The 23900-nt window shown below is 40.2% G+C and overlaps 1 protein-coding gene across 1 annotated transcript; it reads right to left on the bottom strand.

Moving 5' to 3' along the window:
- Positions 1–505: 505 nt before the first annotated feature.
- zgc:165507 (uncharacterized protein LOC561188 homolog) lies at positions 506–11000 on the bottom strand. The gene is made up of 4 exons (XM_061075658.1): positions 10790–11000; positions 4510–4653; positions 2949–3752; positions 506–2399 (listed from the first exon to the last, which is right to left on the bottom strand). The coding sequence occupies exons 1-4, from the start codon at positions 10998–11000 to the stop codon at positions 2119–2121; spliced, it is 1440 nt and encodes a 479-aa protein (XP_060931641.1). The 3' UTR covers positions 506–2118.
- Positions 11001–23900: the final 12900 nt, after the last annotated feature.

Raw genomic sequence — 23900 nt, 5'->3', positions numbered from 1 at the left:
AGACAAAAAACGACCAACAGCACAGTGTAGGGTGACATTTACAAAATAAAATTAAAAATAAAACATGGAATGGATGGAATATTGAACAACATTGACACTTACGACAACAGACAGTTACATTGTTACGTGATATGTTGACCCAGAACACGTCGAGAGCACACAGTGAGATTGCAAATACAGGTAGACTTGTTTAGCATCTGTTCATTTGTATCATCAGCGGTATTCCTTCAGATGTTTTAATGCTCATTTTAACATTTCAATGCAGACGAATGGAGCGAATAACATCGAGTTCCTAACAGCTAAATAAGCGTTCGCGTTAAAGTGTATCAGCTTTGTATAATACTATCATGTATGCACTGTACAACTGGAATTACACTACATCACATTTAAGGCAATGCATCATAGATTGGACTGTTAAACTGACCACGAGATAAACTGCACGTTTTCTGTATGTCTGCATTTCAATATGAGGGTGTTGAGAGATTTTGGTCATTAATACCTTATTAAGGCCCACAGAGGAAATTACATTCAACCATGATGAAATGTATTGAGTTGCATCAGTTTTACGAAGAAGGTTGGGGAGTCGTATGGCCATTTTTTTTCTTTCAGTGCAGCATACGGCAAATGAGTGCAATATTGAGCATTAGACAACTTACAAGGAGCCTTTTATGACTTGATCGAACGTATTAAAGTCGGCATTGGTGCAGGTTTTACAACACGACAGAACAGTGCTCAGGTGGGCAGTATAATGTGCGTGCACCAGCGTCACCAGCTGTGAACACATCTGCTCTTTATTTATGGAAGTGAGGGTTTTAGGACGCCCAACTGCCATATGAAAGAATGCAATTAGGGTTGTTACATTCTGGTTCTTGCTGACACGTATCACGGATCAAGCGCACCGAAATAATCAGAAAGTGAGTTTTTGCTTCCTACAAAGCTGAGCAACCAAGAAACTCATGGCTCCTCTTTTGTTCCATATTGATTCGATTTCAGGAAGAATAGCCTAAAGTGTCAGTGTCCTTTGAATAGTCTATGGGAAAGACTATCGAAAAGGTATTTTAAAGGTTGCATGTTGGAAAAAGATTGCATTCATTATTATTGCTGGCTTACTGTCTGAAATTATTACATCTTGTCATTTTCCGATGACGAATCAGCACCTCTGATCTGACTGTGAAGTTGGGACAATCAGAGCCTGGAAGTTCCCCACAATGAAATGCAACCGATAAACCAAGTTGGGTTGTTGTGTTAACGTACAGTTAGGGATCAGTGTTGTCCAACACTTCCTACTTAGTTTGACCCTGTGACCTTTCATTCAAAAGAAAGGTCTTGTTAAACACCAAATCTTCTATTCTCTTTTTAATTCAACCTATTTCATTTAGCAGGACTTCAGAGGGTTGTGCAGAGATCTTTACTCAACATGTGCATTCAGTTTGCTGGTGATGTTGGAACATTGGCAACACGTTGATACTGCATTCACATATCGGAAGACAAAGAAGGAAAAACGGAATGACGCTTGTTGCTACAGCTTGGGATATTTTCACTTGTTGCAACTGACCTAAAATCCTGTATGACCACATTGCAGCAGATAACACTTGACAGCAGAGTTGATTGACTGACTGTTTTTCTTATTATCTGCCAATATCAACACAAATTTGCTGTTTGTTCTCAGCTGACACAGTTCACCAGAAACGATAATCTCATATTCTGTCTATAACTGCAACCAGGTAATCTGTGGTGGAGATATTGGTTCCTCAGTTGCAGTCTTGTATTTACAGACAATCCAAAATCAAGTGGAAGAGGAAAAAAAGAAAATACAGTGATTTCTATACTGTTTTTCACAATCATCTTCTGACTTTTAGCCTCTTCACAGGCGTACAGTATCCTACACGTTTTTTTTCCCTGGTTAATATTTCTGTTAAAGTCACAGCTGAAGCTCTTCGACAAACAGCTGCTCGCCTCAGCTTCCTAAAACACAGTTGTTGCTTTGGAAGTTAGTTTTAGAGAAATGCTGAGGACCCCAAGAGGCGCCTCTTGACATGGAGCTCAGTTTGATCGTAGTTGAAAGTGTTGCAAGGTTGCGCTGGAGCTGGAGGGGAGTGGTTGGGAGAGCAGACGGATCTAGATGTTGGTTTCCCGCTGCATAGCTTCCTCATCTTTCTCATCTTTTTTGACTAGCTCATCAGAGGCCTGGGCTCCTCCACCAGCCTCCTTAAGATCCTGATCTTTGTCTGGATCTTCCGTTTCAGTCCGCTTGTACATCTCTGCATGTTTGCGCTCACGGTCCAAGAGCCTGTAGTTAATGAAGTTTCCAATGAAGAGCCAAATACTAGCCAAAATCACCACAGCTCCACAGCAAAAATACATGTACTTGTAGCTTTTTGTGATGTCTACCAGCTTCCCTGTAAAACAACACAAAGTTTTAAAATGTTAAAGTATCATCGCAAAGTTGTATTATATTTTGCAGAAAATGTGTCTGCACGACAACAATTGCCAATTATTATTAACTGAGTGATGGTCTGGTTATATCCACATTTAAAAATGGCAAAAAGTTTGTGTTGAGATCTATTAATTTCTGAGGAATTGCTACATCAGTCCATATTGCTCATGGGATAAAGCCATATGCACTATATTGTTTCAACTATTTCAACAGTTCAACTTTGGTGAATGGGCCATAACAATGCTGTGGAATGATTTTTATTTAACCTATATTTAAAAAGGATTTCTCTTGATATACATGATCTCTTTCACAATAAAATGGAGCCAAAATGGCAACATAAGATTTGTCATTAATGATCAACAATCACATGAAACACTACAGAAAAAACAGGACATTATATGTAGGACATAACTGATCAAATGTGATAGACAGAAGAGATAAGAACCAATTAAGAAAATTGTAATCTTGCATGTGAGTGAATGAAATATGCTCTTAGACATATAGATCATACCTGCTAGAGGTGGACCAAGAAGGACCGGGCAGCACTCCACGATGGTGGTGAGTCCCACAGCACTGGAGAACCTCGGAGCCCCGACAAGGTCCATCAGTGTTTCAAACAGCACTGAGCTGACCATGCCAAAGGCAAAGCCGAAGAACACTGCGTACACTACCAGGCCGTTGTAGCTTTCAACAAAAGGGCAGAGGATGTGGCACACCCCATTGTACAGCACAGCAAAGCTGAAGAAGTACTGGATCCTTGGTCGAACCCAACGCGAATTGGCCAGTAGCCCCATTGATGGCCTGGCAAACATGTCGACAAAAGCCAGGATCGAAAGCAGGAAGGCAGCAGAGTACTCATCCACACCCATGTCCTTGGCGTAGGCTGCAAGGAAGACAATAGGTGCGAAGAAGCCCAGGAACATGATTACATTGCCCACCAGGTAGATGAGGAAGCCACGATGTTTGAAGAGCGTCAAGTCTAGGTACTTGTTGATTGTTTCCCAAACGCTGCACTTCTGCTTTGTCGTAGTGGTGATGGCTGCCAACTCTTCTTCCTTCTTGACCATGCTGGGTGGCCGCCCCAGAGGCCTCATGAGGGCACCAGCCACACAGCAGTTTAACAGCAGGCCGCCCAGGATGAGAAAGCTGCCTCTCCAGCCGAACCGGTTGAAGAGGTACTGGTTGAGAGGAGCCAAGGTGCAGAGGAACACCGGACTGCCGGCCATTGCCAGCCCGTTAGCAATGGGCCGCTTCTTCGAAAAGTATTTGCCAATCATAGTCAGCGCTGGCTGCAGGTTGAATGCTAGTCCAAGACCTACGAGGAAAGATTGGTGACCGTCATGATACAGTTTCTAATGTAATCACCTGTACAAAACAACACTATTTCACTTTCAAATTTCCTACATAAAAAAACTGTACCTCTCATAATTAGCGATACGGATTGTCCGCATATCTGTAACAAAACTAAATGTAGCACTTAAAACAGTAAAATATTCTCACATATGACATACTGTAGGTATTTTTGTCTTTGAGCAACAACTTGTAAATACTTTTACTTTCTAAATGTACAGTGTAAAGAAAATATGAAGAAGAAAGCAGCAAGTTTAGATTTCACGATTTGGTAAGTAGTGACAGAGTTTTGTTTCCATTTATGTGATTTCCCAGTTATGTATTAAGTGCTATCAAAATACCTTTTGTACACACTCCTTCTTTCAAATATAATGCAATAAAAAGATCAATTCAGCTATATTATTTGTCATATTACACAATTAAATTATGTCCTATAATGTAAAAACCACAAAGAGCCACCCACAATATCGCTTTTAAAGAGCCTTAGTGCCTAGTAAGACATACAGTAGTTGTGGGTTCTCTCTCTACACGTGGGTATTGATTATTAGATGGTAAATTCATTAAGGTTTAGAAAGGACAGACTGATATTGATGTGCTGTATCTGCAGCAAAAAACTAAATAGACTGAGTAAACAAGGCTGTTTACCTTTCAACCTGCTGTTTAGAAGAAGGGGCTAATCAAATTAACTCGAAATTGACTTAAGTGGAATTAGACGTACTTACCACCGATAACCCCTATGCAGAAGTAAAGCTGCATCACATTGTTGCAGAAGGACGCTAAAATCATGCCGGTGGAACAGAGGCAGCCCCCCATCATGACGATGGGCCTGCAGCCGTACTTGTTGACCAGTATGCTGCTGATGGGACCTGGAACAAATGGAAGAAACAAAACAAATCAGCCCACACGTTGCATGTTTACAGTGCAGGATCACAGAAATTGAGCGCACAATGATTTAATCTAGTTAGTGCTGCACGCCAGCAGGAGCCTGGCTTCTATTAATATCAGCAAGCAGGCTGTTTAAATATTTAAACATTGCACTTCCATCAAGTTACTGGCAATGTCATGAATTAGAAAAGACCTGCATAGACAAATGTTATTTTTATGTTTGTGTCTGTTGCTTTAACACACAACACAGATGGTTATGTTGTGTCAAACCGTTTTTACATTCTCCAGTCTGTGTAGAACCTGCGTCACAGAATTCACTCAAAAAGACCCAAAAACAAACAACTAAGCACTTTCTGAAAAATGCACTGTGATGCATCAGAGCCACTTGATATAAGAATGGGAGTTTTTTATTCAGACTGTAAAGCTGTAACAGAACTGGCCCTGCCAATCTGTCACTGCAAGCCAGCAGTAAAAGTTATAAACTATCCTGAACATTTTATAATTTTCTATTATTTAAAGAACTAATTAGAAGTGAAAACGATGTCAATATTGATATTATCACCCAGACTGTCCAGAGTAGACGTCCATCAGGCCAAATACTGTCCACATACTGTCCCCTGTGTACACACATACTTTTGCTGTGCTATGAAATGCAATTGCTGAAACGTACGCCATGACATGTGACCTTCATCTAGAACTACAAAAACATTTTGTTCAGAAAACAGCAGATTGTTCCAGAAGATGAGAGCACAACACTTGTAGGACAAAAGGCTTGTTTTTTTACAAATCCAGCAGATACAGACAAGCGGTGGAGTATAGTCTGATAACAAGCAACAACTTTCACTATATTACATAAAGTCATTCAATTTATTGTTTGTTAATTAATAATATTGATTAGTACGGCTTAAAAATATGAGCATACAGAGGCATGGGTTCTTCTGCAGCTGCGGCATGTTCAGTTCCATATATACAAAACTCATAACTCTAACTTAATAAAAAAGTTTTACTGAGCTGGTATATACCTTCTAAACCTGGGATACTCAATGAGTTTTTAATGTTGAAATTATTAGGCCTTACAAAGCCACTTTGTGTTTTGTACACACATAGTATGCATTCATTTTTATTTATAACCACAACAAATTGCATAACATATATGCATTTAAAGCCTTGTTGTTTAATATAAAACATTGTGCATCTGGAAAATATGAGCAAGGTGGGTGCGATATTTAAAATTGAGTGTGGCACAGCCATAATAAAAATCAGCCATAATATATACATTCTAATTCAAAGTGACAGTGCTGAGGAAAGTTTTCTCTTAGTATTCAGAATCTGTATCCTCTGTTATCACTGTAAATGCTGTACTAACGAGATTCCTCAGAGGTGTAACTCAAGAAAAACCTTTATATTAAGGTTGTTTTTATAGCTGGGATTCTCAATATGTTCTGACCATTTGAATTATGACTCGATTCACTGAATGATTAAGTAAAATGCTGGACTGTGCATTTTATATTAGATTGTTATGCTATATTCTACTGTTTACATTGTTCCACTTACCGTATATAAAGACATTTGATCAGTTGAATAAATCTCAGTACAAAACTTCCTCTGTTAAAACTTTTAGGAATCTTTGCATCGTATAATTGACACCGTCGCCTCTGCCTTTGCTGAATTTTAAGTACAGGAGGTGTAAATCGAATAGGGAGACAGAAAAGTAATGAAAGATGTATTTTTTTTTTTTTTAAATAATGCTCTCATTACCAGCCAGAAGATGTATCATATTTCTGCCAGGCCCAGGGCAATTTAAAAAGCCACTACAGGCGAGGAGTCATCGGACTTAATTTGCTCTGCATGAATCTTTTTTTCGACCTTGAGGAAAAGTTCGCCTCATTTGCATCCACGCCACTGATCAGTATTCTCGGGGGCTCGGCGGGACCCGAATCGGAGGAGATGAGGGAGCCCCTGAGCCTGCACATTACCTCCCTTGAAAAAAGGGCTTATCGTGTGCTGGGCAGTGGCAGCGTCGGCTTCATTACACAGTGGACAAAACCACAAACTAAATATAACCACCTAGATAGGAAAAGGGAAGGACACATATAGAAATGTGTGTAACGGTTTCTTCCACAACGCTTTAATAGGAGTCGCAGTGCCGGTTATCCATCACACTCAAAGGAGGCTGAGGAAATGGAAGCAAACATCTTTTAGAAAACTATTACGGTGCAAGAAGAGACAGACACGGTTTTCTGATGGGACAGTGTGTTTGGTCGCGGACCCATTACACAGATATTCCCAGGGACATAACGGAGGGTAGACCAACTATTTAATAAAAGTTTATCCATATTTCTGGGTTGACCTGAGGCTGTGAGGTAAAGTTTAGAGTTGTGTAGCTGTAGGGAGCAACAAAGTAGAAGATGTTAACATGGTCCAGATTAAGGAAGCAGGCTCGTGACAGGAAGGATTCCAGTTATATCTCCTCTGCTGAAAAGATAAAAGTGTGTGTGTGTGTGTGTGTGTGTGTAGGGGGGGGGGGGTCAGCCACCACCACGGCTCTGGTGAAGCTGCTCAGCTACCAGCTGATAAGACGGTGGTTGTGCAAGGCAGCTTCCAGATGTCCACATGTAGAACTAAGTCAATCAGAGTGAGGCGTGGCTGGGTGAGCAGGACACTGCTCTAAGGTCTGTCTCAGAGGTTTATAAAAAGCAGTAAATGGCTTCCATCCAGCTCACTTTATATCTATGTCATAAAGGTGAGAATAAAAATATGTAAGATGCTGTTAATGGCCGAGCATTGCCTTGTGGTGTATGACACAGTAAGTGTTATTGAAATAATAATAATACAAATCCTGTGAGACACTTAGTCTTCTATTGTCTAATACTGACTCAACTTCCAGCTTTTGGTTCGAAAGTCTGACCTTTTCAAAAAAGTGTTTCAAAACTGTAAATGAACCCAACTATGGTTCAGTCTGATCCAGACCAAGACAACCTCTTTAGGTGGAAGTCAATTTTGTCAGGATCTTGGTCTGAGTCTGAATTCCTGGACCATTAAGGTAAATGTGAAAGCGTCCTTTGTCACATGCACGCTGCTGGCCAGTTCGTATAGCTTGTTAATGGACTGCATTCATGTAGCCCCTTTCCAGTGTTAATGACATTCATTCAACAATAGAAACCATATACACCACATGAACGCATAATTATTTACTTTCTCTGGGGACCATTATGTCGTAAACGTATGGACCAACATTCCCGTCCCTGGATTTGTGTTGCTAGCAAGACCCAAATGGATCAGAAACAGACAAATTTGAAGCACACATATAAAATTTGAATTTTTCAATATACCCAGGTTTGGTACTTTAAGTAATTTAGGAACAATAAAATGATTTTGGACTGTTCAGTCTGGAGTTTGCTCATTTGGTTGATTTCCAATTGTGATTAATTTCATGTTATCACTGAAATCAGAATTCATCGATAAAAAACGTTGGCAGGTTGTATAAACAAGGCCCGAGATGATTGGATTGTTATTTTTCTGGATGTCTGAAGCTGTAGCTCATTATCAGGCGGCCTCACAGTAATGACAGAGCTGTGTAAACACCAACACAGACACACACGCACACACGCAGGGATGGAGAATCACTGAAGATGTTAAACATTCAGATAGAGATCGCTTCATCGGCGTAAGAGACAGAACAAGAGAGCAGGCGCTTAATGAATAGCTGATGAGTGCGATCAATGCGAATGAATGAGTAACAAGAGCCGTTCTCTTAGTAACTGCACTTATTGACAAACTCGCCACATGGTAATGACACAGTCACGCAGAAGCTGGAGCAGCAGCTGCCGGTCAATGAAGTCCTATGATGTGGCAGACACACTTCATGGTGAGGAGTTTATATCTCTACAAGGTCTCAGGTCAAAAACTAAGGTTTGACAAGATGTTTTTTAAGTATATATGTTGTGGTGATTTTGCCTTTATTGATAGGACACAAAGAGTCAAATTGGGAGAGAGGGTGGAGAAGACACGGAGCCAGGCTCCAACTGAACTTACGGCCGCTCCACCAAACATAATCATATTCAGCATTCGCAGATTCAATGTGATGAAAACTTTCTGTCAATAAATCGATTAGTGGATCAAATAAAAAATAATCTGCAACTTTTCTGTTATTTTTCAAGATAAAGGGTAGAAAATATCTGCATATTCCTGACTCTTTACGAAGATTGCTTCCCTTAATTGTGTATTGGATGTCACCATTACTTCAAGAATAAAAATTTAAAAAAGTGATAGTATGTGCAGTAGTGACCAGCTGCCATAGCAAGCTCGACCAATCGCAAGTCACTTTGTAAATTGAATATATTTACCAGCACTTGGTGCAGTACTCCTATTTATTTCTTAAAGATGTTGCTTATTATATAAAATATAAGTATAAGTCTTAAAAATATCAGTCCATATTTTATTAAACCTTGTTTTAAACATTTGGACTATTTCTAGTTATTAGAAGACTGAAGCTGAATAAAGCCTCCATCAAATTCTTTCACTGGTCTTGGTAGAAGGGATTGAATGAGCTTTCCAGGCCTGTTGATGATGACCAGTGCAGATGGTGACCACGGCAGTACATAGAGTGACAGGAGGATTACAGCATGGACAGATGGCAGCCGTGGCACTGCCAAGCAGGAGGTTGTGGGGTTGAAGCCAACGAGGGGAATGCCTGGAGCTTTATAGTGGAGTATAAGATCTGCTGTAAACACACATTCTTCTGCTCCTTACTCAAGAAACAGATAAGGACCAGGTGGAGCATTGTGACAGTATTTCATCTGATGACAGATTTGTCTTCGGTCTGAATCTGAAATCAGTTTATTAGAATTTTAAATGTGTGGGAAATCTCCTTCAATACTCAATTTTTATTAGTTTCCATAGCTTGTATATAATATAAATTCCTGGTTTAGACAGAGATGTCACACCACCTGTGTATGACTTGAAAAATGGATCACATATTGTGAATTCTACAGGTTCCTCGAACATAATTAATCCAAAATCATCAATATTATGATCTTACAATTGTTAGTCAAATGGACTGCTGTCTTTAGGGGATTGCATTTCTGGGTCGTGTGGTCAGGATATGTCACTGAGTCTATGATGCTGTGGTTTAAAATGTAGGTCATGATTTCATCACGCAAACCTACTTTCTTCTCCATCTCATCAGAAAAAGAAACCCACATAGGAAACTATGCATCATGCAAAATGTTTAACTAATTATAGATTTCCCTTAAAGAAATATTAACATTGTGATTTGAATGGTCAAAGAGGAACTGGGTTTCATTTCCCATAAAAAAAGTTGACATTCTATTAAATTATATATGAAATCTTGCACTTTTGACAAAGCTAACTTTATTTTAATGAGTCACTTCCTGTTTAAAGAATGGCTTCAAGAAGAAAATTAGATAACCAAAATGTGGAAATTCCAAATGTATTTCTTGATGATGATCAAACATCCCCAACCAGTCTTACTAAATGTGATCAGATTTTTTGCACTATATATATATATATATATAGACTTAGTAACTTAAATTCCACAGCTGGACATACATTGTTAGCTGTTGCTTATAGCCCCATCTGTGATATGAGCTCGTCATATGTTACTGTCTGTGCATTACAGTGACTCAGAAAACCTAATTATGGAATCACAAATAGACTGTTTATAAATTTAAATGATCCCAAAAAGTGATGCCAAAGCTTCTTGATTGCTACCTGGTGCCTGGCTGCAGTATATTTCATACATGGTGCCTCCTAATGCGTTTGTGGGACACAGATGAATCTAAAAAGTCCTAGTACACATTAAATACTTTCAAAACATTTTTACTCAAGGATGATTTCTGTCATTTTAGGTAGTTCTTACCACAATGAGGCAATTTTTCAAGTAAGTTTGGTTTTAATTAATTCTCCTGTTCTAAATTTGACAGCTGGGACTGACTCTCAATTGGTCGAGCACATTTACCAGCAGGACATCGATGGTCTTGCCCAAGGAGCCGGGGATCTAACCACTAACCCTCTGGCCAGGGGGCGACTCGCTCTTCCTCCTGAGCCACAGCCGCAGCCTTTTGGAGATGAAGGTCAGACCAACCACCAACTCACCTGCAGCATACATGACCGCGAGCATGATGGAGGAGATCCATGCGATCTGACTGTAGGAGGCATCGAAGATGATCTGGATGTCTTTGAAGAAGACTGTGATGGCCTTGGGAAAGGCGTAGGAGAAGCCTATGGAGATGAAGGATGCAACCACCACAACCCATCCCCACTCGCCGTCTGGTGGGGGCACGACAGGGGGGCTCGGGGGCGGCATCGCTGGCCCTCCTCAACACAGAGTATTCACTGCAACGACAAGAAAACAGAGAGGACATTAAAACCTACCAGGCATTATACATAATGTATGACTTCACTTTGTCCTTTTCTCATTGTCTCCAGGGTCTGGGGACTTTAAGCATAGACATGAATTAACAAGAGCAGTTTATAGGAAACTGTCACAGATGATTACTTACAATACAGAGATAAATCAGATTACCAGCTGCAGCTCATATTGACAGTATACAGACGGCAGTTGGTTTGCAGAGGAGGTCAAAGCTTTGTCCTTCACATGTCATTTAACAGAAACAGGTGGTAATGTGACACGGAGAAGGACATACCAGAGGTCCGTATCCTGGAGGAGACGTGTGCAAACACACCCTCTGTCTCAGTCAGACACACACACACAGCGTCGTAATTATACATGGGGCAGGTACTCACTCTACCAGATATACCAGACCTGCCCAGTATTCACCTTTAGCCCCCCCCCAAGCCCTAAGGCGATAATGGGAACAAGTAGCAGGCTGTTGTTTGAAAATCCAGTCACACACACACACACACACACACACACACACACACACACACACACACACACACACCTTGTTTCAGCAGTCCTACAATTTGTTTGGGCCAAAAATGATTTCATCCGTTAAGATAATCATTCATCTTATACATTTGGTCAAATCGTTCTACTCTTTTTAGCCATCTGAAGTCTATGATCCATTGACATCAGACGATAAACGGTATCTCCCCTGTTGATGCTTTGCTTCCGTCATATGGATGTCATGACAGCTCGACAAAAGTGAAGCCAAATCATCTTGAGCGCCCCCTGGTCACTGGCTGCAGTATAGGTGATAAACCCTGTCTCCTCCATGTTCGTAGATGGGACATGGGTAAAACTAAAAGGTCAATGTACATGTTAAATACATTTTTCTTAAAGATGGTTCGTCATTTTAGGTAGGTCTTTTAATTATTTTGCCAATATAAAAACATGGTTAAACACCATGATTGACTGCTGAGACTTTAGCTGCAGCTGGTAATCTGAAAAAGGGCAGCTGTTATAGTTTGGCTCTGTCTGACTTCATTAGCATAGCCTCTCTGAATCAATCAGGAACAGTTTACAGCTGTATGATTAGCTCACGATGCATACTGACATGACGGCAGCCTGTATGTTTTTTACATTAATAAACGGCCCGTGGGAGAATCCACAGGTTTCGTTGTGTTTGCACTGCAGCAACGCAAGAGTGCAATTATGTCGGATCAGCAAATCTAGACAGGGATCAGCGAGTGTGGTTGAGCAAGACATGACTCCGGTGTTTGCAAGTTAAAGGGGAATTCCACCAATTGTACACATCAAGGTCAGTTCAAACGTCTCGTGTTTTTTTTTATGGCTCTGGCGTGAGCTTTCCAGTTTCCCTATTGGTTGCACAGATAACAACTTCCATATTCAGAATATTCCCCGGGAGCTACACCTGCAGGCATGCAAATCTCACCTCTCGCCATACACCTGTTGCAACATGTTTACATAGTCACTTCCTACAGGCCTGTCTATAGGGTTGTAACATAAAATCACACAGTAACCCTCTCCAAACCTTTCTCAACGAATTGAATGTCTCAAACACTCAATCATTTCATTGGATTACACTGCCTTCCCGTGCGTTATCTCCCAGCCCAACATCCTGATTGACAGTTAAAGGGTTTATTTACCGAGTGATTACAGCCACTACATTTCCAGTGGAAGTAGTTTCCCTTTCTGCTCACTGACCAGTAACTACAAGCACTGGGGATTTTGGTCAGTGGAAGTCTCCATTTTACAGCAGCGAGTTTAATTTAAGAACACTACAACGTTAAAGGAGAGCAAACTCCTCAGTCTGTAATTGACCCGTGAACATCAGCCACCTCCTATAAATAAATGATGTAGCTCTCTCTCCTCGTTGCCGCTCTCCCCCGATCAGATTGCAATGATCGTAGAGACTCATAAAAAGTTCTACTTTAAGTGTTGACATTAAGTCATTAATGATAATAACCCGTGCCAATAAGCACATTCGCCAAGTTTTTTAAAACATACAATTTGTAATTTGAGAGATTTATAATGTTTGAAAAAAATCTGGGAAATAAGGAGGCACTGCTGGTTGTCATGGTAAACAGACTTTGTTTTTATTAGAGTTCAATTACTTTGTTGATACATGTATAAAATAATAACAAATTATTGATATTATATAACATGTTTACATAATATATTTGTATTAAATTGAATAAATTATTATTATGATTACAGTTGTTCCATAGCAGTTATATATTGTCTTATATATTTCTATGTGTATTTCAAGTCCTAATTTTATCATACTTATGGCTACACTAAAAAATGTATTTGATAAATATTGTATGACATTTTAATTAAGCTAAAACCAGCCTGGTGAATGGAAGTTTAATGCTCTGTGTACCGCCCTTGCATTGGCCCTTCAATCAAAGTTACAGATTATGCCGTTTTTCCCAGAGGTCCATATAGAAGGTTTAATCCACGCTAATCAGATTACAGGCTGCAGCAGCACTCGCTGTAGATACTGGTTTTGATTGATTGAGCGTGACGACAATACACAAAAGAGCCTCAGAACTCGTAAGCAGCTTAAATTGATGGGTTGGAATATGAAGCTCCTAACAGATTGACCATAAAAGAACAGCGACAAGTTCGGGAGGAAAAAAGCATCTAGACAAGCTTGACGTATGTGGTTTATGATCATTAATATGAGTACATAAGAAGTCCAGCGAAGCAAAGTTCCAATTCGGTTGTAAAATGTCAACACTTCCCATGTATCCTGGAGTAACTCACACATAAGAACTCTAGTTGGAGCAAAGTCAATGCAAATGTTGTAACATCAAGGTGAGTGAATATTTGACTGTCATCTGTGGGTATTATTAGGTGCCACACCCATGTCCACGCCATGTCCATTTCTGTTGTTAAGCCTTGTAAAATCTTATCTCAACACATAATCTGCACCGTGAAAGCAGCACATTCACACAGCGGCAGCAGCTCCAGAATAGGCCACTGCTAACTGAATGTTTCAGTCTCACCTAGACCCTGATCATATCTGGTAAAACATCAGTGTCTGAAGTGGACAGCTCTGAGTTCAGTAGTGGACGGAAGTGAGACACAGTGAGGACACTACATTCTTTTTCGGTGAGAATGCATATGTGCCCTGGTCCACATAGGAAGCCCCGCCCACTCAGCTGACGCCATCTGGCCCCCTACAGTTTTTCAATGAATTGAATGAATTATCTCACACACACATGCACACGCACAAAGGACCCGTCTGTCATAGACAGTCTGGCTGAAGACAATAACGCACTTAGTCTTTGCAGACCGCGATGTTGTACACAGTTATGTGCATATAGAACGTGGGACGTTGGATCAAGACATATGTGGAGACGCGTTTTAATGACATGTGTGGCGGGACGTCGCTGTCCACTAGTGATGGCCTCAACAGCCTATGTGATTCTTTTTACAGATCAGTTCTAATTTTTAAAAAACAATGACCAAAACACTCAAGCAACCAGAACACAGAGGCAACTCTTACATTGCTTGTTTGACCGAGTTAACACATGTAATAAGATGGGGGAAAATAGCAGATACAAAAGAACCACAATCAACCACACACACACACATACACAAACATGCACATGCACACCCACGCAGTAGTGTCACTGCATGAGCTTACATTGATTTCCCGGAGAATTACTTTAACCTTAACCATAGTTACCACTTGCCTAACCCATATCCTAACCTTAACCTAAACCTAACCATTACCTTTAAATGTAATGATTTACTTGATAGTGACTATTTTTTGGCCTCATAAGAAAGAAATATCCCCATAATGAAGTATGTAAACAGATTTAGGTCCCCACAAAATGAGTAATACACAAACTTACGCACAAGAAACACACGCAGACACACATGTCCTAGTTTGTTACTGGGCAGGGCACACGGCTTGTCCGTTGTACTTGAAATGACCAGCTGCCTTCACCTTGGTGAGTTTATTGAAACAGAAAAGTTGAGTCAATGAGTTGCACGAAGGAGACAGGAACAAAAACACTCTTTCTATAATCACATCAGCCAAGAGGCAAAAACTCATAAGACTGAGTCACTCAGCACTGGACTCCTAAAGAACAGCTCAGTCAGTGTGCGTGTGTGTGCGTCCCCCAAGGACATCACTAATGGTAGCACCTTGGCAGAGAGCCTGAAAGACTGCATTCTTTGTGTTGTGGACGCACACAGGATCTCAGGTTTAACTCACAACAAGGGCACAGAGGAGACCCCAGAGTTGCATTGCAGGTAAGTTTGAGTATATGGGTGTGGCCTTCAAGGTTAGGCAAAGAAAACTTGTGCATACATAGAGACTGAGACACGGCTCGGCTTCTGAAGCTTGGATTTGTCTTTGCTGTTTCCCACCATGTTGCAGCCTCAAAAAAAAATCACAATCTGGTCAAATGGGGAAGACTGGAAGAGGGAAACACAAACACTACACACTACACAAACCCAGCGGTGTATGAGATGTGTCTATCGTTTTCCTTGAGAGCCCATACAAGTCTTAAAGTTATCTGTTAATCTCATCAAGATAAGCTTGAAAGTTATTATATCAAATATCTAGATAAACAGCCATTTAATCCCTTTATATTCTTGATTTGGCACCGTGTCATGTTTCAGATTCTGTATTATGTGGATGTGTCACCTTCATTATTGGCCATTTAAACCTGCAACCTGTGTGTGTGTGTGTGTGTGTGTGTGTACCAAACTGTTGTGTATGGGTTTAAAAGTTCATTGAAAGACATTTTGTATACATAAGTTTTTAGTATATGATGATATGATGTACGACATGATACATATCATTCTATCTTCTATGGTCCTAAAGGTCGGAGTCCAGGAAGGGAATCCTTAAAATCATATCAGCTTGTTCAAACATGTTCGGTTGGTCATTCATTCATTCATCAGAATTCAGGATCTTACTAACCCTAGTAAAGTTTAGGATTTGGAACCCAGGACTTCTGTGACCCTTCAAATCCCAATGTTAACATTCTCTTTAAAACTTTACACATTTTGTCGTTGTTGTTTTTAGTAACATGCTGTAGCTACTATATGCTACAGCATGCAGACTACACAGAACCAGGGGATCGAACTACCAAACCTCTGGTTTGTGGACAAACTGCTGTGACTCCTGAGACACGGCTGCCAAGTTGTGGTTGTGGTCACTGAATGAATGGTTGTTCTCAATTTAGAGAAAAATATCTGGCTCTGCAATAGCCAATTGTTCTTTAATGCTAAATAGCCTGGCACCAGTCTTGCTAGTGGTTTGACCAGTTACGGTGGTTTTACTAGAGTTGCTTTGCTAATGAGAGCAGAGAGATAAACCGCAGCTGTGGAATGCAAAATCAAAACAAATTGATGAATGCTAAAAGGCAAAAAAAAAACACCATATATAAGCAACCTTTTTTTTTTTACATTATACACCATTTGGTCAAATAGAAATATTGACTGTGATGAAAGGATAGCCAACTTTGTATTAACAGGTAGACTTTAATGAAGCAGTGGGTATTGCAGCAAGGAGGGAACAGTCAAAGCACCATGTTTCCTCTTATATTAAAGCTTGCTTTGACTTCTTATATGATAAGTTGAGTAACTTCACTGTTAGGGCTGGGCAGTGGTTTCTAAGTTTAATTGGATTTTCTTTTTTGAAGGTCTGCAGGACTGAAACTGTAATGAAGAACTACAGGTTGGTTGATGTCAGAGATACGGGACAAGAAGGCATTCTTGTAAAACCCAGAAGTATAAGATTACTAGAAATCTTGAGCAGCAGAAATATTCTTTGGTCCCAGTTTGATGTCAATACAAATTAACTGGTGCCGTAAGCCCTGTAAGACTCTACGAAAGAAAACTTGTCCTCTACCGTCACCGGCTGCCAGGCTGACCATCAGCTCACCTTCCCCCCCCCCCACCCTCGGCGGACTTAAGGTTATGGCAACGGAAGATTAGCTCTAGGGCAACCTCTAAAGTAACACAACTCACTTTGTTTTTGAGAGAGTACATCATTAACCCAATCAGCAGCTCCTTACACGTCGCCCAAACCACACATTATCTTCTTGTTAGCACCGTGACATCTAATCTCCCCAAGGTGATCCTGTAAACACACGGTCTGGAGCACCGACAGGTGGAAGTACCACAAAAACAAAGGTTCCCTCTCAAACCTGCTTTCTAAAGAAATAGACCACCAGGTAGGGCGAGCTCCCGCAAAATGTACCAAGATCATTTTACTCTATCTACTCAATTGTCCGCCTGTCTACTCTGAGGCCCCTGGGCTGGGAATTCCTGGGAAAGAGCCTTGATTAAAAAAAACACTCCTCTAACCTTACACTGAAACAGGGTGGAAAACCTCCAACAATAATTTGCACGCGCAGCAACACTGTATTCTCTGGAACCCTTTTGTTTGTGGTGTTTGATCACCTCAGCACGAAACAAGAGCATCATTCAACCCACCACTGACACACAACTACACTGGTGTGGACACAACAGCACTCTGGAAAAGTCCATCCACTTCATGCTGTCATGTGGGTGGATAACACCCACATTTACAAAGCCAAACCACCAATCAGATGCCTCGGCTCTGCTGTACACCTCCGAACACGTCATGAAGGTCAAAGACACAGGTTAGGAAATGACGCATTTTTTTATCTTGACAGATTTACATATGATCTGTGCCACCTTCACAACGTTAATGAATGAATGTGAGTGTGAGTCACTTTCTAATAGCCTCCGTGTATAAGTGTTTTACAGATGAGTGACTGAGTTTCTAATACCGTTTTTATTGTGGTAATTAAAACAAGGCATAGAGACAACTTTATTGGGGGCGTATAGTTTCTTGCAACTCTGTTACACCTGCACATTATGAAGTTTTTAGTTGTAATTCATTTTTACTGTATCAGGTGATGTTGTTTGCATACAGCAGCGGGCTTGTGTCCACAATAAACTTCTCTGTTGAAACATGGAAAGAGGTCCGGGTCCACATTGTGAAGGGCGTAACTGCTGGCAAACAGTGTGATTCAGTCACTGACACCTTGTAACTGAAGGCAGGACGACATGAAGAACAAGAAAAAACACTGCAACAATACAGTAAAACTGCAAAAAACACCTCAACTTTCAGCCAAGGTTATAGGACACCATGAACAACCTCGGCTGGGTAACTACAAAACATCACACTTGTCCCAATTGAAATGTTTAAATAGCCGCAGAACAAAGGATCCTTCTTCGAAATGTGCTCACTAATGAGAAACTTTCCTCTAGGAATTTAAGAATGAAGTTTTTTTTTTCTGCTGACAGTGGAAATCAATACAGTAAATACAACCAGCAGCCAAGCAGGACATTACCCCCCCGTAAACCTCCGTTTCCCTTGTTCACTGTACATTTTGTGTAAAGATTAACTTTATGAGAGGTAACATATAGGCTGCTTGCTGTTTTCCAGTTTCCTGTCGGATGCCAAGTTAACTTCCTGCTGAGGAGAGCTGCATAATTGATGCATATAAATAAAAAAGGTATCAATATTGTCATCTAACGCCGAACAAGAAAACAAAGAAGAGGATTTCCCAAACTATCAAATAATTTCTGTAACTTAAAATTCATTTTCAGAGGGAGAATTAAACTTGCTTGAAATCCAAATGAGTCAATTCATCACAATGAAGAATTTGTGGATACACCCTAAAGGCGCATTTATGCGAAGCATTAGATATGTCTGAGAAAAGGAAAAAAACGCATAGAAGTATATTAGCAGTGATAGTTACATTGTTAAAAGCGGATGCAAGTGATGTACGTAAATGGAGAATACATATTAACCTTCACTTGATCTGGTTTGACCCCTAGCTTAGAAAGTTAGCTAACATCCCTGCCTCTATAACACCTACAAATGATTTAAAGTTAGATACGACTTTATCAATACGGAAGGAAATTCAGGCGTCAGCTTACTCCAAGATCACAGCGACACAACATCAAATAAAGTACAGAGAATTTACCTATCAGGGCCAGTGAGTATTTAAATATAAGTGAAAATATAAAGTAAGTATAAAGTGTATACCGGTTAGTAAGGGCAAGCTGGATATATTTTGTTTAATTACACACTACGCATGTGTATTGTTTTCTTATTGTGTGTGTCACATGACTATTTGGTCCAATCAAAATCAGGCCTGCAGTTCAATAAGCTCCACATGGATAATGACCCTGAGATGTCCAGGGCAGGGCATATGAAATACTTGTAGTTTATTTAATTTTCGTTTTCAGCACCTGAGCTCCACTCCTTCTGAGACTGCGCAGCCTGAAGTGTGACAGTTTGAAGAGGAAACCACAATGTGACATGTGGAGTTATTTTTACAGCAGCTGATCACAGGAGGGCTCAGCTTGTGCTAAACCTGCTTAGTGGACAACAACAACATCCTCCTCACACCCACGGCTGACAACAGATAGTAAATAGTGTTGTATGTGATATTGTGAGAAAACCATGAGAAGCTGAGAGAGTGATGCAACAGGGTGAGTCCTCAGCACCGCAGCCTGATCATATGATGCTGCTGATGTAAGGATAGGGACCGGATGAAGCCAGTCTTAGAGCCCAGGGCCTACGCGCGCTGCACCGGCCACGTTTTTCCTCCAAGTGTTAAAATCACACAACTCGTTCTTTCCTGCAGACGTTCAACTGCGCGCCTGAGATTGCACGGATCTCTACCCTTTCCCCCACCCCCACTAAAAAAAGCCTGCCCCTGAACGCACCACGAAACGCACCGACAAACTCTCTCTCTCTCTCAGTCACGCATCTTCCACTCATCGCGACACATGCTCGTTCCCCGCAAAAGCCGACAAACCCCGCACGAAAGCCCGGTGGATCCTCCTGATCACCGGCCGCGGAAAGACGCATGAAGCGGGACTTTACCTGTGGACTGGACGGATGATGGATGATGGAGCGCAGGGTGTCCGGCTCGGTGACCTTGCAGCAGCAGCAGCAGCACCAGAGATGTGCTGTGTGTGTGTGTGAGTGTGTGTGTCAGTGAGGTGGACGGATCAGTGTGTGTGTGTTTGAATTTCCTGACAGACTGAGTCGCTGTGTGACGTGGAGCTGCGGAGGGCGGCGCTGTCCCGGCCTCTGTTTCTATTTTTGCCCCGAGCTGCTCCTGGTACTTCACCACGCGTTACTCGTTACATTACACACACACACACACACACACACACACACACACACACACACACACACACACACACACACACACACACACACACACACAGACACACACACACACACACACACACACACACACACACACACACACACATACATACACGTTCCTCAACGCTGCTCCTGGGTAATGTAGTGTTTCAGCAACGTGTCCCATGCATATCAAGGACAAACCATCAATAAATAAATAACTCATAAATAAATAAATAAATGTGGGGATTAATGAATAAATTGATGAACGTAGAAATGAACAAATAAATGTAGAAATAACCTAATAAATGTTGAATTCAATTCAATAATTTGTTGATTTGTGAATACAGAAATAAATGAATAAATACATTTAAAAATAAGAAAGAAATTTAAAAATTAAGAAAGAAATAAACAGAAATATGGATATTAAATAGATTTTTTTTTAAAGGAAATTAATCAGTTAATAGATGTAGAATTTATATAATTAGTTATTTAACCAAGGTGTGAATACAGCAATACATGAATAAATACGCCTATAAGTAAATCAATCAATCAATCAATAAATGGTCAGCTACAGAAATGAATGAATAAAAATAAATAATTAAATGTATAAATAAGGTGAGCTCTTGAAGTTCGAATGTCGGTGAGTGTGAGCAGAGGAAGTGAAAGTGCTGAAAGCGAAATTTAATAAATTTGGGCGATATAAATACTCCACAGCTGCGTTGTCGGTCACAGTTTTTAGAGAATTATTATAGATCTTCTTCTTCCTCATATGAACAAAACCCCGGTGATAAAAAACATTACATAACATAACTGATATGGTATGTAATGCAGATGTGCCACGAGGGCTGTGCAATGTATACTGTATTGTTAGTAGTAGTAGTAGCATAAGTGTGTGTGTGTGTGTGTGTGTGTGTGTGTGTACCAAACTGTTGTGTATGGGTTTAAAAGTTAATTGAAAGACATTTTGTATACATTAGTTTTTAGTATATGATGATATGATATACAACCAGATACATATAATTCTATATTCTATGGTCCTAAAGGTCGTAGTCCAGAAAATATTACCTGGAATGCAGATTTTTGATATTATGTTAAAATACTTGTGGTGTTGGATGTGGTCGTTGTGTGCGTGCACAAAGCTGCTGACATCATCAACTACAAACCTAATCTGGGTCACTGGAGCTCAATCCATGGGATTAATTTGAAAGGGTCACAGTGAAGCTTCTGTATATGATGACAGAGACTTGTCAAATGTCAAAGAAGTAATTTAAGAACAACTGAATATATGAAGCACCCAATATTGACGTAATTAGATAATGGCTGAACTCCAATGGATTAAGTTGGTATTTGTAAAGCAAATTATTATTGAAGTAAAATATGTATTGTATGGGATTGCAACAGTAGATCTGCAAATACAAGTTATGTTTGAGTACTACAGATTCAGGGTTGCTATACTGCCCTCTGATTTGATTCGTCTGAACAAAAAACTATATTTATGATTTAAACATATATTTGAGATTTTGAACTTATCAAAATGTCCTGGGATTTGAGTGTGTTTTACAGTAAACCTAAATATCAGCTATGATCATTTATCAACTTTACAACACTTAGCCTTTCCTTAACTACATTCATTTAACCTTAACTCCATAAGGTGGATTCAATATATATAAATTTTTATATCAAATTTTGTGTTGCAAAGCTTTGACTTTTTAATGCCAAATATCTCTAGCTGTCCCTTTTCAGCTACAGTTGACATACATTTAATAGAGTTTAAAGAAAAGAAGTATTTAACAAGTAGATTTCAAGTGGTATTAATTGATTTTCTATCCATTTCGGGCAGCGCAGCAAGCTACAAACACATCACAGACATGTTTAAAACATTCAACTGATAAACAAAAGTCCAAAATTATTTGGTTTAGTTCCTGACCCTTAATTTCTTGTGTAATTATATGGGAAAACTGACAAGATACAGCCTGAATCACGGGGCTCGTGTACTGCAGCATATATGCAGTTAATTTTCAGTCGTCCAGCTTTCCTTTCCAGGAAACTCCTCCAGAGAGCTCCTCCCTATAAATTCTTCAATATGTGCAACACATTCAGGGAACTTACATATACACAGATTTCCTGACCATATACATGTCTACTTAGGTCCTTCCACTCATCCTAATATAACATGTGCAGCATAAGCCATTCTCTGTTTGTTTTTCTCTGGGACATTATTCATTTAAATTAGTTTTGGGCTCTTTGGCTCCTGAATTCTCCTCTATAAGTTCCCCAGTAATAATAGTAAAACCACCCTTTGCAGGGCAGTATGTGAACAGCAAGTTATTTTTTGGGGGTGAATACAACTGCCTGCTGCTGTTTGAAATAAAGGGAGAATTAATAAACCATTAAAGCCGCACAAGCAAAACAATTTCATAAAACTTCTCTATTTCTGTCATTATGGCCAGTTTTTAGACATGAACTCTGGAATACTGGGCCTGGACGTTTTCCAGAGTTTGTCTTTCTCATGTGAGGAGCAGAAGGAGATTCTCCAGGTCAGATACATTCACAAAAACAGTATAATATCCGGGATCATTTAGGTGGTGGTGGGGGGGGGATGGGGGGGGTGCCTGGGTCGAGATGCAGGAGGCAGAACATAACGTATATATTCCACTATGTGTGTGTTTTTGTTGGCATCGGCCCTGATTAACAAAAGCTCTTGAATCGCATTGTCTTTCCAAGTTAACATGTATGTTTGCGTCCTCAATGTGTTTTTATTGCACCACTCGCTGTGAGTTTTCCTGCAGTTTTCTCACATGGGCTCACTCAGACACTTTCCAGATATTTTAACAGGACACTGTGGAGGGAAACTTCTGGAAAATGTCAGGAGCAACAGACATATGTGTTCTCAGATATTTTCATCTTAGAGCGGCTTCTTTCCCGTTACATGTAGTCGTCACTATATCCATTCTTAACATAGAAGCATTGATTGGTGCAGCATTAACCGCTACCATGTCCACTGTTAGTCTTGAATTTTGATATAATTTCACTAAGATGCATTTTTCATGCATAAACACGTAATCTTTCAGATGTCACCAGATCTCTGAGCGACACAGTGCTGAAAACACTGAGCCTTTGCACCAGCATCGTTGATGGTTTTGAGAATGATTCACTCAAACTAATAACAATGTAAATTAATTGTCAGGACTTGCAAGATCATCAGCCCAAGTCCTTGAATCATTTCTTCCATTCTCTGTGAATAATGTTTCCATCTGACACTTCTGTCTGCTGTGTGTGTGTGTGTGTGTGTGTGTGTGTGTGTGTGTGTGTGTGTGTGTGTGTGTACGTGTGTGTACGTGTGTGTGTGTATACATTCTGAGAGTTGATTTGTTTTCAGTTCACTCGCTTGTAGTCAGAATTAATCTGATTCTGCAACTTCAACAGGGACGTGACTGCGTTTCTTGCCACTTAAGGATAAATGAATAAATGATGCTGAAATCACTTGCCTCTTTGTGTTTGAACCACATCCATCTCTTCTACTCATAATACTTTGTTTTTGTTTTTTTGGGGGGGGAGTATCTCTGTGCTGCTATTTGCTGAATTGCCTGATTGCCTCAATTGACCATTGAACCAAACTGAGGGAGGACTCTGCTGCTTTCTGAGTGTGCAGATGCTGGCTGTTAGCT

Source organism: Limanda limanda, chromosome 1 (genome assembly GCF_963576545.1).
Source record: "Limanda limanda chromosome 1, fLimLim1.1, whole genome shotgun sequence".
Classification (NCBI taxonomy): Eukaryota; Metazoa; Chordata; class Actinopteri; order Pleuronectiformes; family Pleuronectidae; genus Limanda; species Limanda limanda.
The sequence above is the reverse complement of the archived record's forward strand: the minus strand, read 5'-3'. Positions and strand labels throughout refer to the sequence as shown.

Excerpts from the sequence above, each read along its gene's own strand:
- zgc:165507 (XM_061075658.1), bottom strand. The coding sequence starts at position 11,000 with ATGCCGCCCCCGAGCCCCCCTGTCGTGCCCCCACCAGACGGCGAGTGG. Across the intron at positions 4,654-10,789 it reads CGCGGTCATGTATGCTGCAG|GTCCCATCAGCAGCATACTG; the intron begins GTGAGTTGGTGG and ends CATTTGTTCCAG. Across the intron at positions 2,400-2,948 it reads TCTTGGTCCACCTCTAGCAG|GGAAGCTGGTAGACATCACA; the intron begins GTATGATCTATA and ends GTTGTTTTACAG.